Source organism: Zootoca vivipara, chromosome 4, assembly GCF_963506605.1.
Source record: "Zootoca vivipara chromosome 4, rZooViv1.1, whole genome shotgun sequence".
NCBI classification, from domain to species: Eukaryota; Metazoa; Chordata; class Lepidosauria; order Squamata; family Lacertidae; genus Zootoca; species Zootoca vivipara.
In genome coordinates, this window is record NC_083279.1 from 94,790,509 (window position 1) to 94,806,908 (window position 16,400).

Below are 16,400 nucleotides of genomic sequence, written 5' to 3' on the forward strand. Positions count from 1 at the left end.
AGCTGCCTGCTCCACCGGAATTCTCATGAAGCCATGGGAAAATTGGCGAGATTTAAAATGTGTGTTCAGACAGCGGTGCTAGTCTTACATTCTGGGGTCAAAGGGGGTGTGGATCAGCCTTTGCCTCTAAGTGCTTTGAACTACAACTCCCCACAGCCCCAGGACTGGTGAAGGCGGATGTACAGCCACAGGCAGGTGGGGAATGTCACCTAAAGTGACAGCGTAGATCTGGGAGGGGCGGGAAGGAACAGAGAGCACCGCTTCTAAGCAGCCGCCACGTTCCAAAACTTGCTCAATAATGCCAAAGTGTACGGCACGGAGTGGGGTTGTACACTGCAAGGATCCCAGCCTGCACCTTTCTCCACAGACACACACACACACACACACATGGGATCTCCGTCAGCAAGTTTCAGGGGGAAAGAGCAGAGGTCAACCTTGATGCAGTGTTGACCCCACCTGCGGAGCTTTAACTTCACCCGCTATAAATGGAGAAGAGGGTTGTCGTCAGCTACTAGCCATGACGGCCATTGCTCTAACTCCACGGTTGGGAGGCAGCGATGCTTCTGAATGCCAGTTGCTGGAAACCACAGAAGGGGAGAGGGGGGCACTTGCGTTTGAATCCTGCTTGTGCATTTCCCATAACGAGCATCTGGTTGGCCACTGTAAGAGCAGGGTGCGGCACTACTTGGGCCATTGGCCTGATCCAGCAGGCTCTTCTTGTGTTCTTATGGCCAATTGTTCTTGGCCATTTGTTCATTCCTACGGAGAAAAGCAAAGGGTGGGTGGAATGGGGCCAAATCTGCTCCCTACCCTGGGGTTCCCAAGTCTCCTCCTGCTGAGTCTTTTGAGTCACAGGGGAGCTTGACAGAAATGTTGCAAGCTGGTTTTCCACAACTACCTCTGAAACAGGTGGAGGCTTTTGAAGGCTCAGGGAAACCAAGTCCCCATCGGAATGTCTTGTTTTCCTGTCCTTTGCGGTTCAAGTGAACATACAAGGTGTCTTTCAAAAGCCTACGCGCTAGTAAGGGTTAGGAACGAAACCACATTCTTAACACCCTGTGCAAATACACGCAAGTGGATAACACAATGTTAAGAAGAGCTTGGCAGCTGGGTCAGGCCAAAGGTCCAACTAGCTGAGCATCCTGTTCTCATAGTGGCCAACCAGATGCCTACCAGGAAACCTGTGGACTTGTCCCGGTTAAAGGTGCCGTGTTTTGCGTCTTTTCTATCATCTTCTGTATCACAGCAATGGCACAAGTGAAACTCCCTCTTGAGTAATTGCTTCAAATAACTCTGCCCTTGCAGAGAATTCTGTACACCAAGAAACTCAAAGGAATCCTGGTTAATCATTGTGAGTAAGCAAAAGCCCAGCAATGTTATGCTTTTAAAAAACAACAACCAACGATTAATTTGTTGGCACACTCCAGTGAGAGAGAAAGAAAAAAAATGCAGGCAGTCCTAAATCTTCAAGGGAAGTGTGGGAAATCAACAGGCTCATTAAAATCCAGCAAGTTACCTAGGAATTTGCCTAGGCTAAGAGCCAAACAATCTCCACGCCTCTTCCCCAGTTACATAGTTTACATAGGTGCCATGTGAACAAGCCTCTATGTGTCCAGAAGCCTCCATATGACTATTGAAGCTATCAATTCTGACAACTGCTACAGTCACCCACAGAAAGCCTTCTTCCAGACCTTAGAGCCATCAGTCACATGCTTGCCCGCTCCCTGCCAGGCTTTTCTTTGCTTCTTGCAATGGTGCAGAGGAACAAGTAGTCAAGGCAACGTTCTAGTTCTCTGCTACCACAGAAAGCTAAAACAGAAAGTGCTCATGGTTGACAGTAGCAGCTGTCAGAAGCAACAGCCAATACAATCAACTGGAGTCTTCAAACTGCTAATCTAAAAGCACTTGAGAAAAGCTTTCCAATGTAAAAAATAAAATAAATTGGAAACTTAATGTACTGATCCAAATAAAGTAATGGATCCCAATGCTGGTGCACATCAGCACTTCCATGCTCTATCAGATCACCCCAAGGGCCTCAAGAACAGTCTATAAATTTTTTAAATGCCTTTTAGAAATAAAACATCTAACCTATGTGGCTTTGGAGGTATTCTTCCGAATGTGAAGGAATACAGTGCTGTCTTCCTGAGTCTGCAGATAGACAAAAATGTTAGAGATACGAGAAGAGGCAATTTGCTCTGCTCATCTCCAGCCAGCGCTTGCTCTAAAGCAAAACCAACTATTTATCATGATCTGTCCAGGACAGGTGTTTTTCCCAGCCCTACCTGTAGACGGTGGGGCTTGAACCCGGGACCTTCTGCATGCAGAGCAAGTGTTCCAACCAGTGTGTTGCAAAATGTTCCTCAAATGCAACCAGAGCGCCGGCTAGATCAGAATGAAGACTAACCTACATCTAATCTAACATCCAATGCCAGCTTCAGCGCACATTCAGCAGGAGTCAAGTCATGAAGTAGAAGAAGAGTTTGGATTTGACTTGATCACTACCCGAAGGAGTCTCAAAGCGGCTAACGTTCTCCTTTCCCTTCCTCCCCCACAACAAACACTCTGTGAGGTGAGTGGGGCTGAGAGACTTCAGAGAAGTGTGACTAGCCCAGGGTCACCCAGCAGCTGCATGTGGAGGAACGGAGACGCGAACCCGGTTCACCAGATTACGAGTCTACCGCTCTTAACCACTACACCACGCTGGTGTAGTGCTAGTGTAGAGAGGAAGGGTAGGCTATACAGCCACAGCGTGCGATTTGGCAGGCACACCAAGGAAATTTTTGAGCATCAGGAAGGCAGACATCAACTGCTCTGTACTGAAGGGGGTTGGGATCAATGACCCTTTGGCTCCCACCCAACAATTCTATGGTTCTGTTTGACAAGAGTCTGCGGCAAACTATTCCATAGGCTCCATTATTTGGGCATGGGCATGGGTGTGTGTGAGAGGGAGAGTGGGCGACAGGGAAGAGATACAGCAGCTGAGAAAAGCAGCCACCTACAATCTTCCCAGATACACACCTTGGAGACTGCCTCCTTCCCAAATACAATCCAAAAGGCCAGGCAAAAACAGGGCCTGCTAGGCATGAAGAAGGGATGGGAAATGGAGAGGCCTTCACGGTACTGTACTTCCAAATTCTGGAGCATAGCTGCCAAGTTATCCCTTTTTAAAAGGGATTTTCCCTTATGCTGAATAGGCTTCCTCGCGAGAAAAGGGAAAACTTGGCAGCTATGCTCTGGAGCTGGGAGTTTGTTGTCCCCCTTTTTCTTGGAGGGGACCAAGTGTAGGTAGTGAGAGAGGCACTCTGCATTTACTCAGAAGCTCCACTAATTCCTGAACATGGTTCAGCTGGAGGCTCCAAGATGGAGCCGTAGTACAAATTACACCCCAACTATTCTCTCTAGCCACTCCCCAGAGTTGGCACTTTCTTCTTCCCAAGATCTGTCTGTGCTCAAAAGTAAGAATTTAACAGCAGCCCTGCTCATAGCTGCCAAGTTCTCCCTTTTTTTAAGGGAAATTCCCTTATGCTGAATAGGCTTCCTCGCGAGAAAAGGGAAAACTTGGCAGCTATGGCCCTGCTGATCAGACCACAAGGCCTAGGAAGACTTTCATACTCTGCCCCAAAGTGGATAACCAGCCCACAAGCAGGGCATTAAAGCAACAGTCCTCTTTCCACTGTTTGTCTCCAGGTAGGTTGCCTCTAAACATGGAAGTTCCATTTAGCTATCATGGCTACTAGCAATTGATGCAACTTCTCTTCCTCCAAGGATTTCTCTAATCCCCCCTCCAAAGACCTCCAAACCAACTGCCACGACCACAAGTTCCATGCTAATCATGTACTCTTCAGTGACAAGGCACCCCCAAACTCGGCCCTCCAGACATTTTCGGACTACAACTCCCATCATCCCTAGCTAACAGGACCAGTGGTCAGGGATGATGGGAATTGTAGTCCAAAAAAATCTGGAGGGTGGAGTTTGGGGGTGCCTGATCTACTCTCTCTGCCCTGTTCATTCATTCAGAGCTCTACTGCATCAAACCCGCTTCCCCAAGAGATTGGTTTTTTTGCGGTAAGGAAAGTGATGGGAATGCAAATCAAGGAATAGCACATCTTCTAAATCAGGATGGGTGCTCAATAAACTGGTCGTTGGGAGGTCCCAAAAGTCTGTGAAGTTTTCCGCATCCTGCTTGCAATATATTGAAGTCTCACCAGCACCTTCTCCCCCTCCCCCTCGTAGGTCTCCTACGTGACTCACCAGTGGTGATGTATTCTGCAACCAGTTCTGACTCCACCACGGCAATAGAGGGGCTTTCTGGAGAATGCCGCTTCTCTTGGGTCATCTGGATGGGAACTGCCATTTGGCTCAGATCAATCGTTGGCTGCCTTGGCTTGGATTCCAATTTCTCCTTCACTGCTCCGGCATAAAGGAGGGGGGGAGGGGAAAGAACAGAGAACACTGTTTTTGTTTTTTGTTTCGAACTCAAGACTAAGTTAAGCACATAAGCCCCCAATGACACATGCCAAAAAAATTATTCATTTATTGATTGCATTTCTTTGCCACTTCGTAATTCAAGGAGATGTACAGGCAACTCCCCATTTTCATGTGCAACTGCACACACATGCACCGCTGCAAAGTGGCACGAAAGGGGCGAAACGGGCCTAAAAGAGCACAAAAAGGGCACAAATTGTGCGAAAACGGTGTCTAGCAATCCCATAAGCCTTTGCAAAGGCAATCCTAGGGGCCTTTGCACCGACCCTTGAGGCCTGCGGAGAGTTGGAGCTTGAGCAAGGAGGTTTGGAGGGAGCGAATGTGTTGCTTGCAGGCTTTTTCAACAGTGTATATATGCAATTTCACTTAACCATGTGGTGCCTCAGAACATAACCGCCGGGTAAATGGGGAGTTGCCTGTACACGGTTCTCGCTCTCCTCATTTAATCCCCACAACAACCCTGTGGGGTAGTTTAGGTTGAGAGGAAGCGACTGGCCCAAGGTCACTGCATGGCCGAGTGGGGATTTGAACCCTGGTCCCTCAGAATCTAGTCAGACAATCTAACCACCACGACACACCGGCTCTCTAGGGAAAGGGGGTGAGCGGCCACACATAGACAGGACCGAGACCTTTTCTGCCACTGAAATAAAAACACAGGTTAGTTGACGCAAGGGAGCCACAGGCGCTCCGGGATCAAGAGTGCCCACCTGTTGTTTGCTGGAGCTCCAACAGCGCCTTAATTGTCGAAGTGGCCGACTGAGATTCACTGGAGACATCCTGGTAGATTATGGTAGGGCTGGAGTCCACAGCAATCTCGTGTTCTGACCAATCCTGGCTTCGGGAGGCAATGACGTGAACCACAGGCTGGGAATCTGAGACACAAAGAAACGCAAGATCATAGGGAGAGCCTGCTCTATAAGTCCAGCATCCGGTTCTCACAATGGCCAAGCAGATGCCTGTGGGAAACCTGCAAGCAGGATTCGAGCATAAGTGCATCCTCCTCTTTTAAAGCCATCAAAGGTGGTGGCTATCACTGTGTGTTCTATTATTTTATCTGCCCTGCATCTTCCAACGTTCAGCATCATTGAATGAAAAACTTATCTCCATCCACTTAAGAGAAGGGGGGCATCTCTAAATTAATTGCTCTTGATCTTTCCCCTAGCTAAGCCGCAGGCCCTTGGGAGCTTGTTGGATGCCAACTCTTCAAAACGAATTTCATATAACTTCAGGGATGTCAAAGCTGCTGTTCCTCCCACCTCCTCCAATTTGCACTTTGCTGCTCCCTGTTGACCATCGATCTAGGAGGCCATGTTTTCTTATGAAAATGATCACAGACAGACAGAAATAGGAGGAAACCAGTACCACTGCATTAGCAGGTGAGCGGGCTCTGTCGTGGGTGTGCATGGAGCTGCATGTCCTTTTAAGGCCACTGTGCTTGCATGCTAAGATTAAGGAAATGTGGTAACTGGGACTAAGGGGCTGGCCACCAATGGGAACCGTCCAAGCCATAGAATTTCATGATTCTCACTCCACGGCCAGATGCACACTAACGACATGATCAAAGGACATCTTATGAGCATGCAGAACAGCCAGGGGTGCAGAGAAGCTCAGAAGCCGAGCTCACGAGGCCAGCCAAGGTCAATCTGCTCCCAAAGTCCGAACCACAGAATCGTTTTGAGTTGCAAAGGAACCACTAGGATCATCTAGTCCAACCCCTTGCCATGCAGGAATATTTTGCCCAACGTGGGGCTTGACCCCACGACCCTGAGATTAAGAGTCTCGTGCTTTAATCAACTGAACTATCCCCAGCTTCGTCTCAGCTCCCCCAAACCATCATGCAACCTCCGGAAAAATATAAAAACCAACCCAAGCCACATTATGCTAGGAGATCTATTGCAGGTTTAACCTTGGGAACCCTGCGAGGATTCTGTTGAAGAGGAGCTGCTGTCTGTGTACGCCTGGGGCTCCTCTTTCACCTCTGGCAGCAAAGCATTCCCCGCCTCCACCACCCGGGAGGCCTGCTGAAGTGTTTCAGTGACCAGTTGCCTTGTCTGCTCACTCACAACCGTCGCCTGGAAGGTCACTGGCTTTGGCTTGATAAGGACCTGAAAAGAAGCGGGGGGGGGGGGACCAGTTTACCACAGGGGTGGACATTTGTTCACACCAGGGGCCACATTACCCCCCATGCAAAGTTCTTGGGGCCCACATTCCGGCACCAGGTGGGGCAAAGCCCAGATCCAGTTCTTCCCACAGAAACAGAGGCATATGTTTAATTCCACTAACGTTTCCCTTTCATATTTTCAGACTTCTCTTTAAAAAGGCTTTTTTGTGGGAGGTGGAAGTGCTCTCCATCACCCCGACTGTGCACTCGGCAATCGAAGTGGAAGAATATTGATACAGTCAATGCACAGCTGAGCTACAGTCCCAGACCCACAGTCAAGTCAAAGCTCAAAATGCAATTGGGTCCTGGAAAACCGGAGGTTGCAAAATGCATGGACTACTTGTTGCACACAATATGATTTCAAAGATACGCAGTTGAAGGATGCTGGTCGATATCCTGCAAGCAAGGCAGAGAGCTTGAAAGTTCTTTTTGCACCAGGAAAACTGGGCAAAAAAGAGATGTTTAGCTCTCCACCTTACTGGGGAAGCAAGACTCTCTCCATACGCTGGCTCCAGAAGCCCAGGGATGCTCTCACGAGATCTAGTGGCCACACCCCAGACCCAGTGCGCAGAGAAGGCCTTGCTCGCCAAAGCGAGGCAGAGAGCTACAAAGCTATTTTTATGCTGGGGGTGAAACACGTTTGCCCCCTCCCTCCCTCCCCTTGCCCAAAGTTCTTAAGCATACCTGCGTTTTACCCTGCTGCCCATAAACAATTTTGGTCGGGATGATTTTGGTAGCTGGCTGGACGGCAGACCCGATCCCTTTTGGCTGCGTGACGATCATTTTGGTAATGGGCCTGGTGGCAGTGATGATGGCTGGCTTCGCTCCAGCTGGCACCGCTTGGATCGTTTTCTCTCCCTGAGGACAAAACTTGCAGGTTTACCTCGGTGGGGCTGGGCCAGAAAATCACATGCATCACGTGACTTAACTCACTTGCTCTCCTCTCATACTCCATCTGCATAGGACCAAGCAATTTCCCCCCATGCAATGCAAAGGGTTAAAAGCTCTGTACAGTAACTGGATTCTTAGTGGAGAGCAAACTATACACAAAACTTAAGCTGGACCATCTGAGTAATACATTTGGCACCAGCTTGGTTGTAGGAGTTGCCAGAAGGAGGGTCTACTCCTTAGCCTTTTCTTCTCCCAAAGATGACTCCTACAAAGGCAGCGGGTATTGATGACGATGACGAAATAGCGGTAATCACATTTCCTCTCTCTTACCCCCGCATTTAGCAATGTCGTGACCACGTTTTTGCCCGGAAGCCCTTGGATGGTGGTTCCTTTCCCCGTCGTCTTCTGCACTACTATCACGTTGGGCTTGGACGTCACGGGGATGGTTGTGATTTTGGTCGTAGTTCCTTGGTTGCCCAAGTAGGAGGGGAAATAGAAATGAGGTTCGGTTAGAAGCAGCAATGCTTGCCCCATTACTGCTGTGGTTCCCCCACGCCATTACAATTTAAAATGGCCTCATCCAAGCACGATTTAGGGGGCACCAAGTATTTAGGTGGCACTGTGGGTTAAACCAGAGCCTAGGGCTTGCCGATCAGAAGATCGGCGGTTCAAATCCCCGCGATGGGGTGAGCTCCCGTTGCTCGGTCCCTGCTCCTGCCAACCTAGCAGTTCGAAAGCACGTCAAAGTTTAAGTAGATAAATAGGTACCACTCCGGCAGGAAAGTAAACGGTGTTTCCGTGCACCGCTCTGGTTCGCCAGAAGCAGCTTAGTCATGCTGGCCACATGACCCGGAAGCTGTACGCCGGCTCCCTTGGCCAGTAAAGCAAGATGAGCACTGCAACCCCAGAGTCGTCTGCGACTGGACCCAATGGTCAAGGGTCCCTTTACCTTTACAAGAAAACACCGATGGTGCCCACCCCCTCTCTATTTCAAGTAGGGGACCCATAACCACTTCCCCATTCAATGCAATGGAGGAAGCCAAGCTGGTCAGCAGTCACTGGGGAGCTGTAGCTACAGCTCTCAGAGCATGCACCAGGGGGCATAGGGACCCTGAGAAGGGGACAGTTTGCTAGGCCAGGAGCACAACCTCATATCAGGTCAGGTCCAACTGGAAAAACTGACCGGCGAAGCAGTTTTTTTACCTGCCAGAGCAGATCTCAGTTTAAAACAGGAGACCATGTTGTCTCAAGTAGCTTTGCAGCTTGTCGTCGGTAAAACACCAGCAAAGTCACAGGGCGAGGGGTGCTGTGACACCTCGTGGAGGGGGCTGGGGTGGGGGTGGGGAATCATGCAAAGGTTTCTAGAGCGTTGCAAGTTTTCGATACCTTTTTGTTGGAAATAGGTCTTCATCAAGGAGTTACCTTTCAAAAAAAGCAAAAATACAACAGCTTGGTCTACACGCAGTGGTATTTGCTCGGAACATTGCCAGCTTCCAGGGGGAGGGGTGTGTGTTTGAATTAAAATACAAACAGACTAAAAATATGCCACTGTTACAGATCGGCATTCATTTGTCTTTTCGACTATGAAGAAAAATGAAATTTTCTTATGTGCGCCAGCAACTGCCGTTACTGCGAAGACTTATTGCTGCATTGCACAGGAAGCAGGGAAAGGCTTCCTCCTTTTTTAAAATAAATATTTCCTTTTGCAACAAAAACAAGACAGTGTATATCATCATAAATGTATGAGTAACATATAGTCAAGAGCATTGGTTAAGTCTCTGTCGTACTGCAATACATTTGCTCTTCTTTACGTATGACCGGAATTCTCCTTCTTTGTAAACAAAGATGACACTGTAAACAATCGTATTTCAGAGCAGGTCACTTTCTGGCAGTACTGGGCAGTTGCATTCCTTTTGTGCTATGTATTTAATAAACGTGGCTTGCAGCTTTTCTTTGTCATTCTTAAACTGTTCCTTGTACTTCACCTGTTGCATCAGTTTCCCCCTCAATGCAATGTTCAAGTTTGCTGGTACTATTCAGACAGCAAGTTGTCTCCTAAATCTTTCCACCTTCTAGCTATTGTCAAGCGTGCTGGTGGTAAAAATTTTAATATCCTTATTTGTAACATTGTGACTTCCCTCATCAAATTTGAGTAACAACAACCCCATTCTAGGATCTAAGTCTAGTTTCTGACCAGTGACAAGTCCCATTTTCTAACAGATACTTTCTCTGAAATTCCTCTATCTTTCCACCCTGGGACCTCTCTCTCTCTCTCTATATATATATCTAAAATAAAATAATTTTTACACTGTTTTTATGTGTTGGGGTGTGTGTGGTTTATTCAGCTGTTTCTGTTTATATTTTGATTTATGTATTTTATGTTTTTATATTGTAATTTTACCTTGTGAACTGCCCTGAGACCTGCGGGCATAGGGCATCATATAAATATAATTCATCGATAATTATAATTATGATTCCTTCTTGCAGCCTACGACTGGATCCCACGTCGCACCCTTCAAACATACAGCAGCAACACACAGACAACCCGGCCGAAGCTCCACTGACTCCAACTGACCCATCTGGTCACTGCGTTTTTTGAGACACAGGCCTACCTACCGGAAACGATATTGCTGCTGATGATCTTGCCTCCCAGCGTGGCAAGCGATTTGGGGACGACCGTGATGATGCTGCCGCTGGTGGTTTTGACGTAAGTGGCGGCGCCCGGCGTGCCAGTCATGCGTGTCCCAATGGACTGGCTGACCGTCGGACGAGTGTAAGTTGCCTGAGTCCCTGGTTCAAAGGGGGGTGGGGGGGGGAGGAAGGGAAGACAGGACAGGCATCAGCGCGAGGAACCGACACTGCGAGCGGAGAAGCAGAGCTCAGCCATTGTATGAGCCACTGTTCAGAAAGTGGTGCCTGAGTTTCGATTCTCCTCCTCCCGCCCTGTCCCTTTCCCCTTGTGTGTTGTGCTTTTTATTTTATTTTTGAACATACTTTTTATTGATTTTACAAATTACAAAAGGCGGTACATACATGAACACCTTTTCCACCTTCTTCCCACCCCCCTCCATGGGTCCTCTCCTGCCACAGAAGTATCCCACGTAGGTGAACAGTCAGAAATGGTCCATTTTATGATTGGATTTCTGTCCTCCTCCCCCTCCCCTGCCCCCAAAGCCCCCCCTGCCACCAGGGAGCTCCAGTAAACCAGGGCAGTACGCGGGAGGTCATACCAAAAAAAGAATAAAAAAAGAGAAAAGAGAAAAAAGAGGGGAAAAAAAGTGACAAAAAATGAAAAAAGACAATACAAAGCAAAACAAAACAAAACAAAACAAAAATCTTTCTTCCATTCATAATTGTTAAACCATATTTTGTGGGCTTCCCCACCCTCCCCCCTTCCCCGGTTTTCCTCCCTTTTTTTATCATCTTCAACAGTTTCTTATTTTATAAAATACACCTTTATACCTTATACTACTTTTAAATTAGCTATTATCATTTTCACCTAATGTCCAATCACTGAAAAAATCAAACTCCCATTTTTTCTTCCCGTGCCTAATTTTTACCCCCTCTATAAGCCTCCATATTTTCACCTTTTTCCAAAATCAATTCACTTTTAAAACTATAACTATTCCCAATCTAACCTTACATCCCCGATTACCGGCTCCACCCCCCCAATCCAGCAAGTTCCGTAGTCAGCAGTCCAGTTATAATCCTGTTAATCCATCCTTATAATCACAACTTCACTTTCCCTTCACCCCACCCCGTTTACAGCCTTTTGCCATCCAGGCCTCCATACAAGACCCCTGAGCTTCTTCTCTTCTCTGCTTATTTTTCCCCTCTTCCCTGTGGGCATTCTGGAGTTCCAGTAAATCCAATCGTGCCCCCCTCGAAGGGGAGGCACTCCATCCGACTTTTTGTAGAGTAAAATCATCATTTTTTTTCCTGGTGGGCTTCATTTTGTGTTATATTATCACAGTCCTCATCTTCATCTTTTCCTTCCAAATCACAGTCCCCATCATTGTCGTTCTCACACTCGTCTTCTTCAGTTTCAATAGCTTCATCCTCTAAGAAGTCATATTCTGCCATCACCATCTGGAATTGTTGCTGTAACTCTTGCTGTTGTGTCTCCTCTTGACATAGTTCTATTCTTACTTCCCACATTAAGGTCAAAACAGTCCGCTGGAACTCAGGCGAATACCTTTTTGTTGACATAGTTCAATCCTGTCAAGGTCAAAACTTGTCACATGGGGTGGAATATGGTCACAGTTTATTTTCTCGACTCCATTTTAACAAGCTGGCTGCATTCTTCAAGTCTTATTAAAAATAAAATTCGAACTCGCATTTCAAAAGCATATAAACCAAAAAGGAATTTCCAAAAAGTCCAGAAATAAAGATAGAAATAAAATTTGACTTATAAATCCTGATCAGCTCACTGGGTTGTCTGGGCTGCCGGCTCCCGAGGAAAAGAAAGGTCTTTCTTAGTCTTAACCTCTTTCTGCAGGGCACTCACAACCACAGTCTCTCTCCCCTTTTACCCTGCATTTAGGGGAGATTCTCTTTGATGCCTTTGAGGGATCCTTTTAAGTTGAGGTCTTCTATTTACGGCTTCGGGTTTCTATTTACTGTCTCTTATGTTGCCGTGGGGGGGGGGTGGCTTCCTCTTTTCCCCCCTCTCTCCCAGGTCCAAATTGTTTTATAATCCAAATCGTGAGGTTACTTACAGTCTTATTTCCAATCATTTTATTTTCAGAAGAATCCAGCGCTCTCCGCCTTCGGCTTGAAGCTTCTCACCGCTAGGATAACGTTACCGCTCAAAATGGCCCCCGCGACTTCTACCCTCCTCGCTCCGGAGCTCTTATTAGAGCTTGCCGGAGAGTTGGGGAGTCCGGATTGGGGCTCTGCCGAGCAAAATTCGCCCCCGGGACGCCCTTCCCGAGGTTCTAAGGGGCGCAGCGTCGCTCTCGCTGCCCTCCCCACTCCTAGCAGAGACGGGCCGTCTCGGAGACGAGACGGGACCCCGCCGATCGGCGCTGGCGCTGAACCGGAAGCCGTGTGTTGTGCTTTTTAGACTGCAAGCCTGTGGGGAGCGACGGCTTTGTTTTGATTGTATCCAAGCCGCTCCGGGAGCCTTTTAGGCTGAAGAGCACGGGTACAAATGTTCTAAATGAATAGACACCAATGGGAGGTGAACACTGCCAAAACTGTGCGCATGCACATAAGCACACACAAACCCTGGACAGGTGGCAAGCCCAGGGTCTTGGCGAGGCAGACATGGGATCGCAGCACTTCAATGTCCCTCTGTGCAAATGCAAAATCCCTGCACAAAGAAAATCAGCATGTCAGGGAGAAGGCTAAAACTGTGCACATTGCATGCTCACATTTATTCTGTGAACCACCCTGAGACCTGTGGGTATAGGGCAGAATATAAATTCAAATTATCATCATCATCATCATCATCATCACCCCTTGTAAATTCTGCAAATGTGGAGAGGTGTCTTGGCTGTTCCACTTTAACAGGACTGAATGCTCCTCAACACAAAGACACAAGTCTTTGAAAATTGAAAATCAGCTGGTCAGGGAGAAGACTAGGTAGGAATCCTTGTCTCTTGACATGTTAATCTGGCAGTGTGGACCCCACCTCCTAAGAAAGAGGAGGATGGAGGAATCTTTTTTTTTAAGTGCACAAACTTGTATCCTCATGTAAGTAGGCTAAAAATGATTCAAATACGTCAAACAATCTGTATTGTATGATCGTCTCCACTGTGCCCTAGGTACATCACCATTTCACCTTATTTCCCAAGTTTAAATTGCTTCCCACCCTCTACGGAGCATAGGAAAGAATCACTCACCAGCAGGGGCTGTGACCAGTTTGGTTGTCATGATGGTCCCATTACTGCTCACCACCATAATAGGGGAATTGCTACTGCTGGGTAAAGTTGCTGTGACTGGCTTGGGGAGGATTTTGCTGGGCTGCACTTGCTGGGTGATTATTTTGACCCCTAGGAAAGAAAACAGCCATCGCGAGTGGGAGGTGGACATGAGAAGCAAACATTACAAAGGAAGGCAAAATAGCTACAGAGAGACAGAACAAATCATCCCCCCCCAATGCAGTGGAGTCGCATCACAAGAGCATTTAACTTGTGCAAACTCAACAATATATGCTTGGCTGAAGCTCCATTCCAGATTAATTCTAGTCTTTTTCTTCTGCCTGCACCTCTACCTTCTGTGTTTGTCTCTCCTCCTCTGTCACCCGGGAGGCCACTGCTAGAACTGATCACCCCACTGCTGCTTCCTTGCCCCTCGGCCCTTCACTTGCCTGACTTGCCTCTTCCTCCTCTTCTTCCATCCTGTGCTCCACCCTCCAGCTCTGAGGCTTCGCTTGCCTCTTATCCTTGCCTCCTGGTCTCCACAAACCACTGCCCCGCTCTCCCGAGTCAGACTCCAGCCCCCCTTCCCCCAGTGAACACTCATCGGCATCCTGCCAAACCCTGACAGGGCGGCAATGAGTTAACACCCGGAGCAACACATTTATCGGTACCTGATTCCTGCTTGATCTGGATGGTGGGCTTGATGCCTGGCGGAAGGGGAGACTGCTGGGGGTGAAGGGCTGGCTGCTGCTGCTGGGAGGGTTGTTGCTGTTGCTGCTGCTGTGCGGCCACGGGGGAAGCCTGGGTTAGCTGCTGCTGCGGCTGGGCTTGCTGAAGCTGCTGCTTGGGAGATGGCTGCTGCTGCTGCTGCTGTTTAGGAAACGGTGTCAGGATCTGGGTCGGCGCCCCCACCAGGGTCTTGGGCGAAGGCAACCGGGCCGCTGCGACTTTAATCGCCGACGTGCAGACTCCTGGAAGAGAGGAGGCAGGCAGGCATTTGGTGCTTTGTCCTTTGTTTTGGACCATTACCAATCTCTGACTCACAGCCAATGCCCACTCCCACACTGAGTTCACGTTATCCAAGTAGTAGTAGTAGTAGTAGTAGTAGTTGTTAATACCACCCAGCCACTCTGGGCAGCTCCCAATAGAATATTAAAAACACGATAAAACATCAAACATTAAAAACTTCCCTAAACAGGGCTGCCTGCTCCAGGTGGATCACGTTTAGTCAAAACTCTCCACTATGACCTGTCCGTCTTGGGTGGCCCTGCACGGCATAGCTCATAGCTTCTCTGAGTTATTCAAGCCCCTTCACCACGACAAAACAGTGATCCATGAAGGAGGGCTGCCTTCAGATGTCTTCTAAAAGTCAGAAAGTTTTTTATTTCCTTGACACCCGATGGGAGGGCGTTCCACAGGGCAGGTGCCACCACCAAGAAGGCCCTCTGTCTAGTTCCCTGCAACCTCACTTCTCGCAGGGAGGGAACCGCCAGAAGGCCCTCGGAGCTGGACCTCAGTGTCTGGGCCGAACGATGGAGGTGGAGACACTCCTTCGGGTATAGTGGGCCGAGGCTACACAAAATGCAGCCATTGAGTTTCACTTGCGTGGCCCGTGGCGTGCCTGTGGGTTTGTGGCTGAAGACGTCCCATCTGTTGCATCCAGCACCCATCCTGGATTTATATAGGCAACCCCCAATTTGCATGGGGATTGCATTCCAGGTCGCAGCATGCGGCGGTAGAACATGCATAAGCCCATTTCTCCCCCTTTCCCGCCACTTCCAGGTTGCAGCGATGCACGTGGAGGCGGCCGCATGTCGACTAGACGTATGTAAATCTGCCGTCGCCTATAGTTGCGTTTTCACCACTTCCTCTATTTCTCATGTTGTTTTTGTTTTAAATGTATTGCAGATTATGGAAGAAATAAAAGTAATAAAAAATGCAAGTGGAAAGAAAACAGCATCTAGCATAGCACTTGAGCATTGCTGAAACAGCTGGAAGTTATGGGACATGTGCAGAGTGGAAAATGAAGCAGTGTGCTGCCCCAGGACTTTTGCAGCACTGAAAGTGGGGCTGTCTCTAATTGCTCCATTACCAGTATTCATAAGCTCAACTCATCATAAGTGCAGCACACAAAGGAAGCCTGGAAGACCCTAATGAGATGTAGCATGCAGTTTTCAACTGCACCTGTCTTTTCACCCGAGGCAGTGGGTGTCGCAATCTCAGAACCTTCCCCATGCAAAGCCAACGTCTCACCCTGTGCAACTGTGGACATAACCACGGAGGGCGTCGAGGAGACCACGGTGGTCACAGCGACCGTGCTGGGAGCGGAGGAAAGGGTGGAGCAGCCCCCGGTGAAGGCGCTGGCAGAGGTGCTGGTGGAGCTGCTAACCAAAGAGGACTGGGAAGCGGTGATGACCACCGGCTGCTTCTGGGTGGTCGAGGCAATGACGGACGTCGGGACGAGCTTGGTGACGGCCGCGTAGTTGTGAGACTTGGAGAGGATGTTGGGGACAAAAGTGGAGCTGGGAGATGTGGTGACTATGATCACCTGGAAAAGAGAGCACACAAAAAGGTTTTGATCATCACCCCTTGTGCCGACAGCCCCTCGCCGTTGTTTTAAGGGGTCTGCTCCAAAAAGGAGCATTTGACCATTCTGAGTAAGGGTAATGCTGCAACCACTGCCATCACTCTCAATGGGCTTTGTGACAATAAATCATGTAGCCCAAACTGACTGGTTATTATTGCATTCGCTTTCAATATGCGATTGAATGACAACCTCCAAATTGATGCCGCAGCAGCCAAACGTGGATTTATAGCCTGCCATTTCTCTTGGGAGCAGCTCTTGAGGTTGCACCCGCAGACAGGGCTATATCATTCCCCTGCACCCTATGAGACCCTATGAGACAGGCTGTTAGGGGAGTTGGCTGCCTGTTCCTCTGCCCTGTTTCTGGTCTACCGGCAGAATTATCTTTTGAAATGTGGTGGATGCAGTTTTACTG

At 48.5% G+C, this 16,400-nt stretch overlaps 1 protein-coding gene across 7 annotated transcripts in view; it reads right to left on the minus strand.

Moving 5' to 3' along the window:
* Positions 1-16,400, minus strand: part of EMSY (EMSY transcriptional repressor, BRCA2 interacting) — a 38,440-nt gene that overhangs the window by 8,479 nt on the left and 13,561 nt on the right. For 3 of the 7 annotated variants that reach the window (XR_009557520.1, XM_035115212.2, XM_035115211.2), the window contains exons 8-19: positions 15,655-15,949; positions 14,073-14,372; positions 13,384-13,533; positions 10,154-10,327; positions 8,924-8,959; positions 7,868-8,004; positions 7,331-7,504; positions 6,392-6,590; positions 5,193-5,357; positions 4,252-4,407; positions 2,089-2,148; positions 613-759 (exon numbers count right to left, since the gene is read on the minus strand). Coding sequence is in view for 6 of the 7 variants with exons in the window: in XM_035115212.2 (XP_034971103.2) it covers positions 613-759; positions 2,089-2,148; positions 4,252-4,407; positions 5,193-5,357; positions 6,392-6,590; positions 7,331-7,504; positions 7,868-8,004; positions 8,924-8,959; positions 10,154-10,327; positions 13,384-13,533; positions 14,073-14,372; positions 15,655-15,949 (1,993 nt within the window). In the remaining variant the exon portion in view is untranslated. The remainder of the gene's footprint in view (positions 1-612; positions 760-2,088; positions 2,149-4,251; positions 4,408-5,192; positions 5,358-6,391; positions 6,591-7,330; positions 7,505-7,867; positions 8,005-8,923; positions 8,960-10,153; positions 10,328-13,383; positions 13,534-14,072; positions 14,373-15,654; positions 15,950-16,400) is intronic. The other 4 variants (XM_035115218.2, XM_060273926.1, XM_060273924.1 and 1 more) reach the window with 3 other exon arrangements.